The sequence below is a fragment of the Myodes glareolus genome, chromosome 1, assembly GCF_982192425.1.
Source record: "Myodes glareolus chromosome 1, mMyoGla1.1, whole genome shotgun sequence".
In the NCBI taxonomy this organism is placed as follows: Eukaryota; Metazoa; Chordata; class Mammalia; order Rodentia; family Cricetidae; genus Myodes; species Myodes glareolus.
In genome coordinates, this window is record NC_142026.1 from 46,217,443 (window position 1) to 46,233,479 (window position 16,037).

Below are 16,037 nucleotides of genomic sequence, written 5' to 3' on the forward strand. Positions count from 1 at the left end.
TAGAGCCCCTCCTCCGGTGTTTCTCGTTCTCACTGTTTCTTACGTTTTCTGTGAGCAGGTGCTGAGTTATATGTCCTCTGCTAGGTCTTTGTGACTCATCCGTGACTGGACAAGCGCCCCCTGTGGAGTGTGGTGGATGCGCAGCCCTCTCCACGTGCTCCCCTCTCCCAGTGTTTGTCCCTCCCATCTTACTCTGTCTCTGCAGGCCTTTTCTGGTCTTCAGCACCAACCGTGCAATCCTTGTCATTTCCGCTGCTTACTTGCTCTCAGTTCAGAGGACGTCACTTTGTAAATGTCCTCTCCTTTCTCTCACAAGAACTGAGGTCAAAAGTATGATCTGTGAGATGCCTTGTGGCTAAACATGTTTCCTGATTTCTGGAGCATTCTGCACCCTTCAGATCTTTACTGCTATTCTGTCGACCTCTATCTGAACTGCTCTTTGAATTTTTTTAGCACTTTGAACCTTTATATGGTTTGGGGGGTCTATAGACTTGTAGATCTAAGTAGTTCTTTAAACTCTTTAGGTAGGCATGTTTTAGTTAAATTTGGGCTGTGGTGCAAGTCACAGAAGGGGTCAGTGGCACCCTCCACCCCCACGTTGCACTCGTGAGTACACCCGAGTCAGTGCACCCTCCACCCCCACGTTGCACTTGTGAGTACACCCGAGTCAGTGCACCCTCCACCCCCACGTTGCACTCGTGAGTACACCCGAGTCAGTGCACCCTCCACCCCCACGTTGCACTCGTGAGTACACCCGAGTCAGTACACCCTCCACCCCCACGTTGCACTCGTGAGTACACCCGAGTCAGTGCACCCTCCACCCCCACGTTGCACTCGTGAGTATGAGTACACCCGAGTCAGTGCACCCTCCACCCCCACGTTGCACTTGTGAGTACACCCGAGTCAGTGCACCCTCCACCCCCACGTTGCACTTGTGAGTACACCCGAGTCAGTGCACCCTCCACCCCCACGTTGCACTTGTGAGTACACCCGAGTCAGTGCACCCTCCACCCCCTGGTTGCACTTGTGAGTACACCCGAGTCAGTGCACCCTCCACCCCCACGTTGTACTTGTGAGTATGCCTGAGTCAGTGACATCCTTCACTCCCCATTCATGAATGCAACTTTCTGTGCTCATGCCGACTTGGAAATTCTTCCTAAATACTTATTAATATTTCCTTTCTGCATAAGAAGTAATCACTTTTAGATATACATGAATAATTAAAACGCACCTCTTTTAAACTTCCTTTCCTAGATTCAGTTTGGAACTTTATCTGACTATTTTGATGCCCTGGAAAAAGCAGCTGAGAAGAGTGCCCAGCCCCTGTTCCCTGTCCTGAGTGGAGACTTCTTCACTTACGCCGACCGAGATGACCATTACTGGAGTGGCTACTTCACATCCAGGCCTTTCTACAAACGCATGGATAGGATCATGGAATCGCGTATCCGGTACTAGACCTTGAGATAGCACCATTTGCTCATCGTTTTAGCCACCATAGCATTGTAGCAGTTGTGCATACGTCCTGTATGTGCTGCTATATTTTAATATAATTCCAGAGTTTTAGTGCACCCAAAATTTGTCCTTAGTATAAACAAATTACCACACTTTTCTTCTTTTGAGGGAAAGGCAAGCTATGGAGTTGTGTTTGTTTCAGTTTGCAGCCCACATTTTTCTAAATAATTTGCCTATATCATTTCTGTTCTGTGTTCACATTGGGTTGTTATTACCATGTGATCTGCTGGCAGATAACTGCTAGAGACAGAAAGGCACCTAGGCAAGTGGCACATAGGCACAGAAAGGCACATAGGCACACTCAGCAGCTGCATGTGGGCCTCTAAGTGCACACTCTAAAATGAGTATATTTTCTACGTGGGGGAACTTCAGAGGTGCCTTCTCAGCTCTGGTTTATTTTAAGTATCTTTCTATAGATATGATTTTTCTGCTAGAAGAGCAAAATTTGAAAGGGATGAAAATTGATGGGGCAAGCAAACGATTGGTTGGATAAGTGAACTGATTGATTCTGTGGAAATGCCGGTAGGAATCACAAGAGCATCGACCAGCGTGTCAAGTAGAGCCATCACTACTGGCAGAGTTGTGCATTTCTGTGATGTCCACTGTGAGAGCTGTGACACTTGAGCCCTGGAACTGTGGCCAGTGTGGAGTCTACATTTCATCCACATGCCTGTAGCCACGTATGATCACATTAGGAAACTGTTTTTTTGTTTGTTTGGTTGGTTTTTGGTTTTTCGAGACAGGGTTTCTCAGTGTAACAGTGCTTGCTGTCCTGGAACTTGTTCTGTAGACCAGGTTGGCCTCTAACTCACAGAGATCCACCTGCTTCTGCCTCCCGTGTCCTGGGATTAAAGGCATGCACCGCCACCATCCGGCAAGAAACAGGTTTCTAAGACTCCATGTCAGATGTTCTATGAAATTAACCAACCTGAGATACCTAAGTCTCTCTTTCCCTTCACCTGTGACCCAGTTGAGAAATTTATTCTCAACATGGTCTTTTCTTTTTAAAAAGAGGGTTTTTTTTGTTTTTATTTTTATGTATACATGCGTTTTGCTTACATGTATGTATATGTGTGTATCACATGTGTGCCTGATGCCTGTGGAAACCAGAAAAAGATATATCAGATCCTCTGGAACTGGAGTTACAGATAGTTACGAGCTGCCACGTGCGTGCTGGGAACTGGGAATCAAACCCAAGTCCTCTTAGAAGAGCAGTTAGTGCTCTGAACCACCCATTGAGCCATCTCTCCAGCCCCTCCGAGCTGAGTCTTGCTATTAAAATCAAGCTAAATCTTACTCATCCTCTTTCACGTGTTAGTGTCTTTTCAGTACATTTTAGAAAGACATTTTTTAAAAATCATGAGTTAAGAAAATATCTCAGGTATGAAAGAAGAGTTTTTATATTATCATATATTTATTACATGTATTATGATTATACTATTATAAAATAGTTTTCATGCACTGAACAAATATCCATAAAGTAATGTCCGCTATTACACATTTTTGGTGATAAGATGTAATAAATGATAAATAGTATAAAGATTTATACAAATGAATTAGTGACATTTAACTGTTACTTATTTTCTAATGGCAGAGACTTGTGAATATCTTAATTTATGAAATATATTCAAGCACAGTGGTTATGACTAAAACTGTATTTTTAAATTATGTTTTATGGCAAAGCAAAAAGTACACAGTAGTTTTGAATTTCTGAGTCTATTAATTTATGTAAAAACAAGCTTATTATCTGGCAGTAATATTCCATTCTCATCTGTAAAGTGTAGATAAAAATATAAAGGTATAAGTCAGGCAGTAGTGGTGCATGCTTTTAATCTCAACACTTGGAAGCAGAGGCAGGGGAATATCTGTGAATTCAAGGCCAGCCTGGTCTACAGAGTGAGTGCCAGGACAGGCTCCAAAGCTACACAGAGAAACCCTGCCTCAAAAAATTAAAAAAAAAAAGAATAGAGAGGTATAAAGAAGAAATCAGATCTGATAGTGGTATAGTGTTCCTTAAGTGTTTGAAGCTCTCAGCTCAGCTCCTAGCACACATTACACACAAGGGAGAAGAATCATTTCAAAATCTTTAGTGGAATGTTTTGAGATAACCCTATAGTGCCATGGTTCTCGACCTGTGGGGTGTGACCCACAAGAGGGGGGGTTGCATATCAGTATCAGATAGTTACATTATGGTTCATAACAATAGCAAAATTATAGTTATGAAGTAGTAACAAAATAATTTTATAGTTGGAGTCACCACAACACAGAAAACTGTATTAAAGGGTCATATTATTAGGAAGGTTGAGAACTACCGTTCTAGTGTGTTCACTGTTTTCCAAATCAGAAATGTTTACCAAAATGTAAGTGACCATACTTATGATTTGTCTAACTCTGACCTGCTCATTCCCATGGCATGAGTCTGGAAAAGAAATTTGAAATGGTGGTTATTTATCTTTTCCATATTTTTACAATTTAGATAGCTCATAACTTTTTACAAAAAAAGAACTTCTAATATGTACTTTTTCTGAATATTGATACATTTTAAGATACCTTTATCCATTCTCTTTAGCATGTTTGATATGTAGAACCTTCTTAGGCCTTTTGGTCCATGTTGCCTTTAAAAACATTTTAAAATAAGCCCGTTTTGAAGACTATCTTCAAGACCATAAGCTTGCATTCTTGTCCCAAAGTCTTTAAAACGTATGAAAAAGACAGATCCAGTACTGTGTGCCAGCACCTAAGAGGCTAAGGTAGGAGGATTTTTTAGGAGTTAGAGGCCAGTCTGGGCTGCAAAGTAGAAACTGACCTTGAAAAACAAGACAAAACCTAAAATAAAAGTTCACTTTCTCTTGGCAAAGGCCACCCATTCCTTCCCGGCTGTCCAGACCTGAAATAATCAATCAGAAACTATATGATTTGCAAAACTTTTTGACCAATAGCTTAAGCATATTTCTGGCCAACTCTTATATTTTAAATTAACCTATTTCTCTTAATTTGTATATTGCCATGTGGCTGTGACTTACTGCCAAAGTTATATTGCATCTGTCTCGTGGCTTCTCTCTGACTCTGCCTACTCTCTCTCTATATCTCTTTCAGCCTGACTTTGTTCTGTTAAGCCTCCTACATCAACTTACAACAACTGTGTTACTTGATTTTTGTGGTAGTTTGTCCTCGTAGGCTCATAGATTTGAATGTTTGGTTTCTAGTTGGTGTAACTGTTTGGCTTGATTTCTAGTTGGTGGAACTGTTTGGGAAGGATTGGGGTGTGACCTTGTTGGAGAAGTTATGTCACTGGGGATGAGCTCACACCAGGCCCAGTCTCTCACTCTGCCTGCTTTCATTTTTCTCACTGTGTTATGTACATTTGGCCCTACCTTCCACCAATAGGCCCTGGCTTCTTTTCAGGGTCATTGTAAACACAGTGGTCATTGATGATTGAGAACTTAAATACATTAACTAGATACAATGTTGGTTTCATAGAAAATTTTGTCATTAGTGTCTTCTGTTTAATGAATTAACGTTGTAGATTTCTTTTTAACACTATATTTGAAAATCATCCGTGAGCTAGGCATGGTAGTGTTTTTGTTAAACCCAGCACCAGTGGGGTTAGTGGTGGGTGTGGGCAGAGACAGGTGGGTCTCTATGAGTTCAAAGCTAGTCTGGTCTACATAGTAAGACCCTGACTCATCTATAAAAGCAACAGCAACAAAAGCATCAATGATTGTAAGCTCAAATGTTTGCTTCAGGAAATATATTAATGACTCTTTTATGCACTTAGGACTGCTGAAATTCTTTACCATTTGGCCTTGAAGCAAGCTCAGAAATACAAGATAAATAAGTTCCTCTCATTACCGCACTACACAACACTGACAGAAGCCAGAAGGAACTTAGGACTGTTTCAGCATCACGACGCCATCACAGGAACTGCGAAAGACTGGGTGGTCGTGGATTATGGTACCAGGTAACGTAATTATCGAAACACAGATTCAAGTAAAGTCTTTATAACTTGAGTCATACCGTTGTGTGTGTGTGTTTGGAGACAAATCTGCTTGTGTATAACAGATCACATACATAGTGTTATTTGTTCTATATATTCCTATAGCCGACCATCACCAGTTTTCCTGGTCTCTGAAAGCATCATGATAGCCGCAGCTCCCACCTTCGGTCTCCAGATGTTAGGCGTTGTCCTAAAGGCAATCCTGCTTTCTCCTGAGTACAATTTGACCATCGAGATCATCTTCTTTATCAGGCAGCTCAGTCGTGTATTCTTTCACACCTGCTTGTTCGTGGATGCTTGACGTATTCTTAGAGGGACACCAATAGGAACGTGCAAGGCACGAGGATAGTGAGAGAGGGTGGAAGAAGTCAGTTGTGTATGGGTGTTGACAGCAGTTGGAAGTGAGAATGGTGGCTGGGGCATGGAGGATCTTCCTCATGGTGGGTCTCAGACAATTGAGAATGCAGGTACTCAGTTACTTAAAGACTTTTTAGACTATACACTATTGAAGAGTTAGAAGCTGTGTGTACACTGTGGCTTGGAAAAGCAATCTTTCTAATGAGTGCTTCCCAGCAGTGGAAAGGCTGACCTTCAGTGGTAGAAACCCCTATCATCATGCCAGTGTGGATAAGAGGCATGGGGTTTGACCTACTCGGGGAGGGTTTCTCATTGCCAGGACAGCTTACCCATTGTCTTACTATGTATAGACTGTGTGTTTTTTTTTTTTTTCCCTGATTTTTCTTACTGTTTCTTTGCTGTGTAGGGATGTGGAATCCAGTGGTAGGGAGTGTGTCTACCAGGCATGGAATCCGTTTGTGTAATCCCTTGTGCTATGAAATGCTCATAAAAGATACTATACTTTGTAATATCTTTAAATCATCAGACATATGCTGTAATGTTCTTATACATTTGATTTGTTTCATAACTATTCCTGTGGGTGAGAAGTCTGTGGATCATGTCAGATCAGTACTAAACAATTGGTTTGTTGTTGACATTACTAAGGGCTAGAGTTTTTAGTTACCATATTTTAACTGGTTTTCTAGAAACAAAGAGAAAATAGTTTTTTTTTTAAAAGGCTCACTATTGGCTCGAGTCCTTCAAAAAATATGTCTAAGGTAGCATCTTGCATGTCTTCTCAGTTTTCACAAGAAACCTGTTTTCCTGAGTGTATTCTGTATGGAGGTTGAGCTGGCATTAGTGGCAGCGTTGTCTGTTTCTCTCATAAAATGCAGGTGGAAAGCAGGGTCAGTACCTGCTTGTCCTTGTTCTTGCCTCTGACTTACGGAGGATTTCTAAGTAAGTCTTGGACTCACAGGGCAGCGGGTCAGCCGTGCTTCTGCTCTCCCCACTTGCTCTATGTGGCTGCCATCAGACACTGAAGTTTTGTCCACTCTCCGTCTCTTGCCTTTTGCAGGAGGCCAGCACTAGGTACCCAGTGTGGGTTCTGTTACTTGAGCTTAATAAACCCGGCCTGTGCAGCACAGCCTATTGGAGGGGGTGGAAAGACACAGTCATTTTCAAATTGTTCTTGACATTTGTGAATTTACTCTGCCAGAACTTCACACTTCAACCGAGAAGTCGTAAACAATTATCAAGTCATTAGCACAGACACTTTGAAGACAGAGATTTCAAAACACGTGTTAAGAGAATTAGAGACAAAGAGGCGGCTAGCACTGGCACTTTCTTAGCTCACACTGTTGACTGCTGTTCATTCAGATGTTGGCAGGCGTGGCCCTGCGAATGGGCGTGCGAGTGACGGACTGATGGCTGCTAGGAGCCATTCCAAGCAGGATCACTCCTGCTCTGGTCATCTCCATGTCGTAGTGTAGAAGTCTGTAGATGCCCCAGTCAGTGTGCCAGCTCCACGGTGCCCAAGGGATTCAGGCCCTTCCGACCTCTTTCTCTTTCCTCAGGGTGAGCCTGGGAACTGTGCTCTCAGCAGTAGCTAAATATTTGCCTATTTGTTATTTTTGTTTTTTTTTTTTCTTTTGTTAAACAAGGTTTCTCTGTGTAGCCCTGGTTTTCCTAGAATTCTCTCTGGAGGCCGGGTTGTTTAAGATGGAGAAAGAGAATGCCCCGTGGCTTATTTGAGGGTTAATTTTAATCATAACATGAAAATAAAGGAAGTTACCTGGGACAGAAAGATGGATATTTAGTGTCACGTGTCGATAATGCGGCTTATAGAAGGCAAGAAGTCACTTAGGTAAAGATTTAAAAGTCTCTCAGTTTTCCCTATGTTATAATTACAGTAGCAGGAGAAAGCTAACTGTAAGGTGAGTGTGAGCATCCAAATGTGCAGATGAAACTGTTGACCGACAGACATGATACCAGCTGCTCAAACACAGCCGTGACCATAAACGGAAAAGCTGTGATCCCTGAGTGCGTGTTCTCTGGACCATGTTCTACATTAATAGGCTGAGCTCGTGTTAAGATGTTCGAGGCACTGAGAAATCTCACATTGATGAGAGGTTTAAATGTTTAAATTTCGTTCTGCCCCATGTTTCTTGAACTTATTTACTGGGCTTTATTAGGCTCTGTTTTAATCAGGGCAGCTCTGCATCTATGAGGAGTGTTTGTGGGAATGCTCCATTCTGCGTCAGTGCCGATCTCATTAGGACACCGGGAGTGTCTAGGGTAGATGCATGCAGCAATGGTGGGTGCCTTTAGCTCACTTTAATTAGCACTGTTTAATATGCTTCATCCATGTTCAACTTAAGCTATCGTCAAACTTGACTCTACAGGTTTAACTGTCTGATAAAGATAGCCATACAGCTACTAGAAACAAGCGTGAGTTGAAGGAATTATTTCCTTAGCTAAACTACCTGGTCTTTAGTCTGTTGAGAACACCTAATACCGAGGGCAAACATGGCATGCCGAGAAATTTGTCTGGATAATGGTACGAACTAGAGCCCATAAGATTTTATTATTAATGTTATAGATTTACTATGTAAGTCTATTTAATTAATAATATTGATTATGTACACTAAAGGTTTTATGTTCTGCCATAGGAAGTTGATATTTTTCTTTTTTTTTTTTTGAGGCAAAGCCTCTGTACTTCAGGCTTGAACTCACGCTGTATTCCTGACTTTGTATCAACTTTGTGGTGATCTTACTGGTCCAGTTGCATGCTGAGACCATGTCCAGTGTCTTTTATAAATGTTTGCTCCTGTTGTAGAATGCTAGCAAACATGTTTTAACACGCAGATACCAGGTTGCTCCCTGTAGTAGAGAAAGAGATGGTTGAGTCTATGAGTACAATAGGTCTTTCCGATCAATTGACATGGTTGGCCAAGCTTATTTGCAAGTTCTGCATCAAGTGTTTGTTTAAGGACGCTTGGTCCATAAAACCTTATACAAGCCTGAGTTTGGAAAATTATAGAGAATTCACACCAAGTCCTTTCCCTCGGGGTTGCCTCAGCAGTTCCAGGTGGTTTGTTGAGAGGACACTCCAGAGTCTGGAATCAGTGGAGTCTTGACTCTTCCATTTGTTTCTCAGACATAACGTAAAACTTGAGTATAGTTACTAATGTCAGTGCCCAAGCAAAGCAACAAGGATGAAGACCATCCCATCATTCAGATCTGTGAGAACTCTTCTTTGTAATTGTCTTGAACAAGAACATGACAGAAATTCAACCAGATATCACTGTTAGTTCTTGGGAACAGTTTACATATGGATTGGAGAGTCTTGCTAACCTAGAATTAATAATGTATTTCCTTTTGTAGTTCTATTAACATTCATTTTTCCCCCACTGTGATGCAGAAGTAAATAATTGCTGTGTAATATATTTTTTGTAGCTCTTGGAGTAATCATGATAGATATACTTATTTGACATGTTTGTGAGCATTTTGAATAAGTGAGTGTGATTTGGATATGTCCAGGAGAGCTTTATTTTAACTGAACCAGTTTTATTTACTGATGGGATCTTCTGACCTAGCATTTCCCCCTTAGTATTTAATTCTAGAGGAAAACAGAGAGCTAGTTCATTATAGAATCTCTATGTATTTAGCCTTGTGAAAATAAGATGAAAATGGTGGTGACTTGGCCATTGTTTTCAAAATGAAAATATGCAGAATTTGAGTCCTCAGACTAATACAATTTTGCTTTACAGACTCTTTCAGTCACTAAATTTTTTGGACAAGATAATTGGAGATTCTGCATTTCTCCTCATCTTAAAGGACAAAAAGATGTACCAGTCTCAGTCTTCTGACACCTTCTTGGAGATGGTTAGTTGATTTCTTCTATGATTGCAAAAACCAGTTGACTCTTTTGTTCTGGACTAGAAAAGTGATTTAAAATAACATTAAAGTATTAAAACTGTTTTGTCCATTATTTAAAGAATTTTTATCACTTTGTATAAATGTCTGCATATTCAACCATCTCTTTTCTATAGGTGCGTTTGCGTTAATTTCTGTCTGTAATTTATTCTGCTTAAATCTTAGCATGAACTTATTTCACGATAGACAAAATAGACTTTTTAACACTGTTTCATTGTAAAATAACTGGGCATTATCATTAATTATTCCTTTGGCTATAATTAGAAACCACTTGATACTTGAATTTTTCAGCCCCTAATCTGCTTCTGATAAAACTGATTTTGAGTGTCTTTTTGGTGTCAGGATAGGTTCGTTGAACACTGCAGACAGTGTCGAGGTGTGGTGCATATTAACCATACAGAGCTTAAGGAACTAGGAGACTAGCTATCTGCCTCCGCAGAACCTCTGAGGGCCTTGGAAGTTTTCCTAGTTCATTTTCAGTGTCTGTGAATAGGGTGGTGGTATCTGCCTTGGCTCATGCCGGTATTAGGGGAGCAGGAGAGTGAATACAGCAGACGGGAGAGTCAATACAAAGATGCACTGAGAAGGATATGGTGCCCCTCATCCAGGAAGAGCCATGCAGAAGATGACTGAGTACTATCCTCTACACATCCTCTCGACAAAGTGGATATTTAAAATTGTAACTTAGGTATCATTAGTATCTTCTATGAATGTTGGGATTTGGAATGTTACGTGCAATTTGAATTTGCACATCTGGAATTAGAGCTGCAGCCTCAATATTTTCTTAGATGGCTGCTTGTAATCAAGTCATGATTACGAATTTTCATTTTAAAGTGAGAAAACACAAGAAGTGGATGTGCCTTTCCCAAGGATGCGAGATACAGAATGCAGAGATTGAGGGGAGAATTTTCTCTAGCGCTCGGATTTACTTAGTTAGAAGATGGAGCAGCCCATTGTGCCATTGTGGACTGTGTAATGCATGTTGTGCTTCCGTCTGGTACTCTCATCTCTCTGTCTCTCTTTGTCTGTGTGTCTTCTCTGCCTGTCTGTCTGTCTCTCTTTCTCTCACTTCCACACACAAATACACAAATCAGGGTTTGCTTTGAATTTTGACATGCTTCCCATACCTTGAAAGAGAATCATTGTCCCCATATTGTGATTCTTTCCAAAAAATTTGTAAAGTAGTATTGGATAGCTAATTTCAATGCTTAGGTTTTAAAAATTAAATTTAAAAGCATGATGCCTTTCTTACAGGACACGAAGCAAATTTCACAAGATTCTCTGCCAAAAAAAACTGTGATACAACTGAGTGCGCAGGAGCCCAGGTAAATCTGTAATTCCTCGTAGATGTCTGCTACTTCCCTGGCAATCCTTGTTTTTATGACTCGGACCTTCATTCAGCACATACTTTAAGGAAGTTTTTCTTTAAATCAATTATGTTTGTTTTTTTTTTCTGAAGAAATAGGTTGTCTTCCATGACAGTCATATTCAGTGCTCAGAACTAACTTGGTACAGTGGTTACTGTGTTTATGATTGTAATATTTATATAAATGGAAGTCAGAGGATGAGAAATATGTAGCTTGTGATCCAGGTATTTCTTTATCTTTGTAATGCCGTTTTTAGATTATTGTGCTTTTGGCATTGATTTTCCATGAAGTTTCTTTGTTTTCATTAATCCCAGATCCTAAGTATTTTAAAGGAAGAAATAATCTAATAACTGGCAGATCACAGTTTAATCTCTTCCTTTTTCATTGGAAAACTACCCCTGTTTCTCCTTAGACTACAACATTGTCGGTGTATACTGAAGTAAACGGTCAGGTTGTTTATTAAATAAAAGCCAGGAGAACTCGTGGCTGCCTTCGAGTTATAAAGAAGGGCAGCTGTTTGCCTTGGTCCTCTCTCACCCTCAGTGTTTCCTAACCAAGTATCCATCAGTTACTACCCGTGAACCTAGGCCTGTGGTATTTTTGTCATAACGTAATTTTTATTTTTTAATTGAGAAACTTAGTGTCACCTCTTTTAAGTTGAAGACTAAAATTTTTTAAAGTTGATCCGTGATTTTCAGCTGAGTATGACTTATTAAAATTGTGGAACAGAAATGCAGTAACATCAGAAACGGTCTGCGGTACTAGTGAAGTTGAGGTTTTGATGAGGCACTCGACAAATCCATGGTTGTCTGATTTCTTCCGTAAGTAGAGACCTTTGCAGTTTGTTCCGAACAAGAAAATAGGGGTTCTTTACTTTCTGGGGGTACTCAGAAGCTGCTGAGACTCATTAAATCTTTTACTGCCAGCTCATAGTGTGGAAAGATAACGGCATCAGAAGAAGCATATATTATAAAATGTTTCCTTTGTTTTAAAAGAAATAATGTTTGTATTTGTGGGTAGGTTTCTGCTTCTTAAATATCAGATAATAATAAGCTATTTGGCTTTAATAATCATTGTAACTTTTTTCTATCTCCTGTTTTGACGTGGAGATCTTTTGTTTGCTGGCCCTACGGATGCTGAGTTCTTCAACAAGTCATGGTGACAGATGTCATTGCTGCCCCCCTGGGTGCATGTTGTTGAGGGTTGAGGCAGGCTGGGGGTCTCAGCAGGTCAGAGGGCGAGGCTGTGCCTTGGGCAGGACGTAGGTCATTTAGCCTTCCCTAAGCTGGAGGAACAAAGGTAAAACACAGCTGTTATAGTGATGGAGACGGGTTTACTTTTGGATTAGCACAGATGAAATTTTTAAGGCTTCTGGTCAAATATGCCCCAGAGCAGCTCATATTTAAGCAGTGTTTTCATCTCCTGCCATCTTTTCAAGTACGCTCCTGCCAAAGGTCAGTGCGGCCTCTTCTGTAATTTGATTGTTGGGTTCTGTTTCTGTCTCTGTTTTGTATCTTATGTTTTAAAATCTAGTTTTTACTAGGTAGCTACAAATTACCTTAGTTATTGATATGCTAGTAAAATCGCCTATGAACTAAAAGAATGACAGTGGCCTTTAAAAAGATCTTCTCGATTTTACTTAGCTGGTCGGGCAAGTTAAATAGCTCTTCTGGGTCTTTAAGCAGAAAGTTTAGAATTGTGGTTAGTGCTGAGAGTTTCTCATAGTCTTTGTGAATCTTCTAGAACGTTCTTGGACATAATTTTAAGTCCAGTTCTCATTTGAGTAGCCAGTTATTAATGGAAATAAACCAAACATTCACAGTGCAGAAGATGACACACAGAGAGTGAAAAGTATTATTATTTGTAGCTATAATACAGATGCATTTGGTAGAGGTGAGCAGTTATATGTAGGATTAATATTATGGGGGCGATTAGGAAAGGAATTCTAAAAAGAGACTTAGGGAGTTGATAATGTAGAAAAAGTAAGAGGAGCTCTGATACAAACCTATAAATATTAAGTAATGCACACAAATGGATTTGCTCATGCCGTTGGTGCTGTTAATTATGACTATGACCTAATAGAGTTTGCTTCATATTCAGAAAGTGGTGCTGGTGGCTTCACACTGCTGATGCGCGTGGTTAATTCCCAGGGCTTCCAAGAATTACAGTGTAGGAACCCAAGGAGTGCTTTAGTTCAGAAAGAATTTTTTTTTCTTTCCTCTACTAAGGAAACTGACTATAAAGACCCCTACTAGAAAGTTTAGTGTCTTGTACGACACCGATAGTGCAGGGTGTGCGTGTAAGTCAGGTGACGTGAAGACTGAGTTTCTTCTATTCAGGAAAGACAAGTATTAATTTCACTGTCACTCAGGCCCGAAGGCCGCTTTGACCGTAAAGGCAGCTTCTCTCTGTCAGGTGGATTTTCTGAACCATCACTAAGAATAAAAACAAATTCATAAACCCGAGAATGGGAAATCTTCAAGTTAAATACTTGGTTTTGCTTCATTTTTGATGTTGTAACAGAAAACTAGGTTGGCTGAACTTTAATGACCATGAGTTTAAATGGTTCATGCTCCAGAGATTGGGAAGTCCGAGGTGGAGCCGCTGCATCTGAAGAGGGCCTCTGTGCTGACTCATCCATGGTGCCGAGTCAGCCCTTGGTGGCAGTGGGATCCTAGAAGTAGTTGAGTGGCGGTAAATGCATCATTTTATCAGGAGCTACTTTGAATAAAGAGCCCATTCCTCTGATGTAGCAGATCCCAGATTACCTAACCACATCTTCAGGGTCTCAGCATTCAACACTGTTCCTTACTTAGTAGAGGAACATTCAAACCATGGCAGGTGATTTTAGTTTGAGATAAATTTATTTAAACTATTACAGATTTACCTGTAAGAGGTTTCATGTTTAGTAAGACATTTCTTGGCAAATAATTTTTTTTCCTTCTTTTTCAATTTCTACTATTCCTCCCCCCTTTCCGTCTTTACTTCCTCTCCTCCTTTAAAAGGAGAGGTAGGGAGAGGGAGATAGAGGAGGGAGAATTAACTTGACACAGAAGTCAGTGGTTTGGATGCTTCAGAATATCAACAGAACAAAAACTACCTAATTCAGACAAGGCCCTCCTTATTGGCCTTGCCCTTTGCTGGTTGAAGGACCCTCCTTGGTACCTCCCACACTCTCAGTTAACATCCTTTGGTTATCTACACATGTGCTTTCTTTATGGATTCCAGTCTTCTAGATAGCTTTATTCTCTTTTTTCTCTGTTCTGACCACAGAATTCATTTTGACTTCACCTTTTTTCACTTCTTATATTTTGTGAATGTAAAGTCTCCTGACTTTTATCTCTGCTCTCCCCTGACATCAGTCTCCTTCCATCGCCCTGGTTCTCAGCTGCCCCATCTCCTTCCACCGCCCTGGGTCTCAGCTGCTCCATCTCCTTCCCCCGCTCCGGTTTCAGTTGCCCGTTATGATCTGCTTGAATGACTGCAGTCCTCTTGCTCTTTTCTCTCCAGTCTCTGATAGTCGTTCTTTATTTCCTGCAGGAGTTCAAATATAGTGCTCTCAGAAAATTCCTCATAGCATTCTCCAGGAAATTCATGACCTATGTAGGAAGTATGACAAAGAGTTGTTTTAATAGTCTGCTTTAAAAAAAAAGCAAGCAAAAATCATCTCAATTGTAGCATCTTGAAAACAGTTGATTACACCTCTCAGGAGAACAGCTGTCCAGTTCCTGCTTAGGGCAAAGTTTGGGACTGTGCTCCCCCACGCTTGGCAGGCCCGAATGTCTTGGCAAAGTTTCTCATATTGCTGGAAATCACTGCTGGCTATGGCTGAGGGTTTAGTGGGGGCAGTCAATTGCCAGTGTTTATACATGTCCCCTCCAGAGCAGCTAGTTCCAAGAGGGAGTCTCAAAGCTACCCAAATAAAGCAAAATGAGATTAAAAGTGTACAAAATACCATTGAGTTCATTTTGAGTTGGCCATACTCCTGGGAATGGGCCTGCTCTGAGGCGTGGTGATGTACCCAGTGAAACTCCACTGGAGAAAACCGATTTGTCTTTTGTAAGGGGTGTCAGTTGCAGACAGCTTCATGGTTAGGGGTGGAGCTCATGTCAGAACCAAACGTCGGGCACCAGATGATGATGGAAGTCATAAAATAATCCCACATCAGTTCAGAATTATGAATAATAAAAAGGTTATTTATTTAAGGGAAAACTTACAGATCACTATCCTAGATAACTGTTCTTTGTGTGAACAAGAACAGAGTCTAGCCAGAAACGAGGTCTGGCTGGAGCAAGTTTTATAGCTGCTTTTACAGTGTAAGAGACCACACCCAAGTGGGCTGGCATCTTAAAGGCTTTTAACTGAAGGAGCGGAATGTGCTCCCACAACAGTCTCTGAGTTCATGTGTGTGTCAGTCCTGTTGTGTCTGGAAGACACCATTTCCTTGGAGTCATCCCTCCCCTCTGGCTCTTACTGTCTTTCTGCCTCCCCTTCTCAAATAGATCCCTGAGCCCCGAGGGGAAGGATTTGATGAAGACATTCCATTCAGGACTGAAAAAGATCTCTAAAGCCTCTTACTGTCCCAACTCTATTCACTTGTGGGTCTCTATGCCAACACATCTACTGTAAGAGGAAGATTCTCTAATGATGGCTTAGTGAGACACAGAGATCCACTCATTCACATACTCAGACATCCCATAAAAACACTAAATGGGAAACCATATATATGGCAAGGACTTGGAGGATAAAAAGAGAAGAAATAAGTATATATATATATATATATATATATATATATATATATATATTTGTTATATATAACAAAAATAAAAGCAATAAGATAAAATCTAAAATATATTTGAAAAAAGCTGAGACATGACGTTTTGAGA

General features: G+C 40.6%; 1 protein-coding gene across 1 annotated transcript in view; it reads left to right on the top strand.

Moving 5' to 3' along the window:
* Man2a1 (mannosidase alpha class 2A member 1) overlaps positions 1 to 16,037 on the top strand; it is a 166,233-nt gene that overhangs the window by 77,663 nt on the left and 72,533 nt on the right. The window contains exons 9-12 of the mRNA XM_048442108.3: positions 1,255 to 1,448; positions 5,291 to 5,473; positions 9,619 to 9,733; positions 11,039 to 11,109. Of these exons, the coding sequence (XP_048298065.3) occupies positions 1,255 to 1,448; positions 5,291 to 5,473; positions 9,619 to 9,733; positions 11,039 to 11,109 (563 nt within the window). The remainder of the gene's footprint in view (positions 1 to 1,254; positions 1,449 to 5,290; positions 5,474 to 9,618; positions 9,734 to 11,038; positions 11,110 to 16,037) is intronic.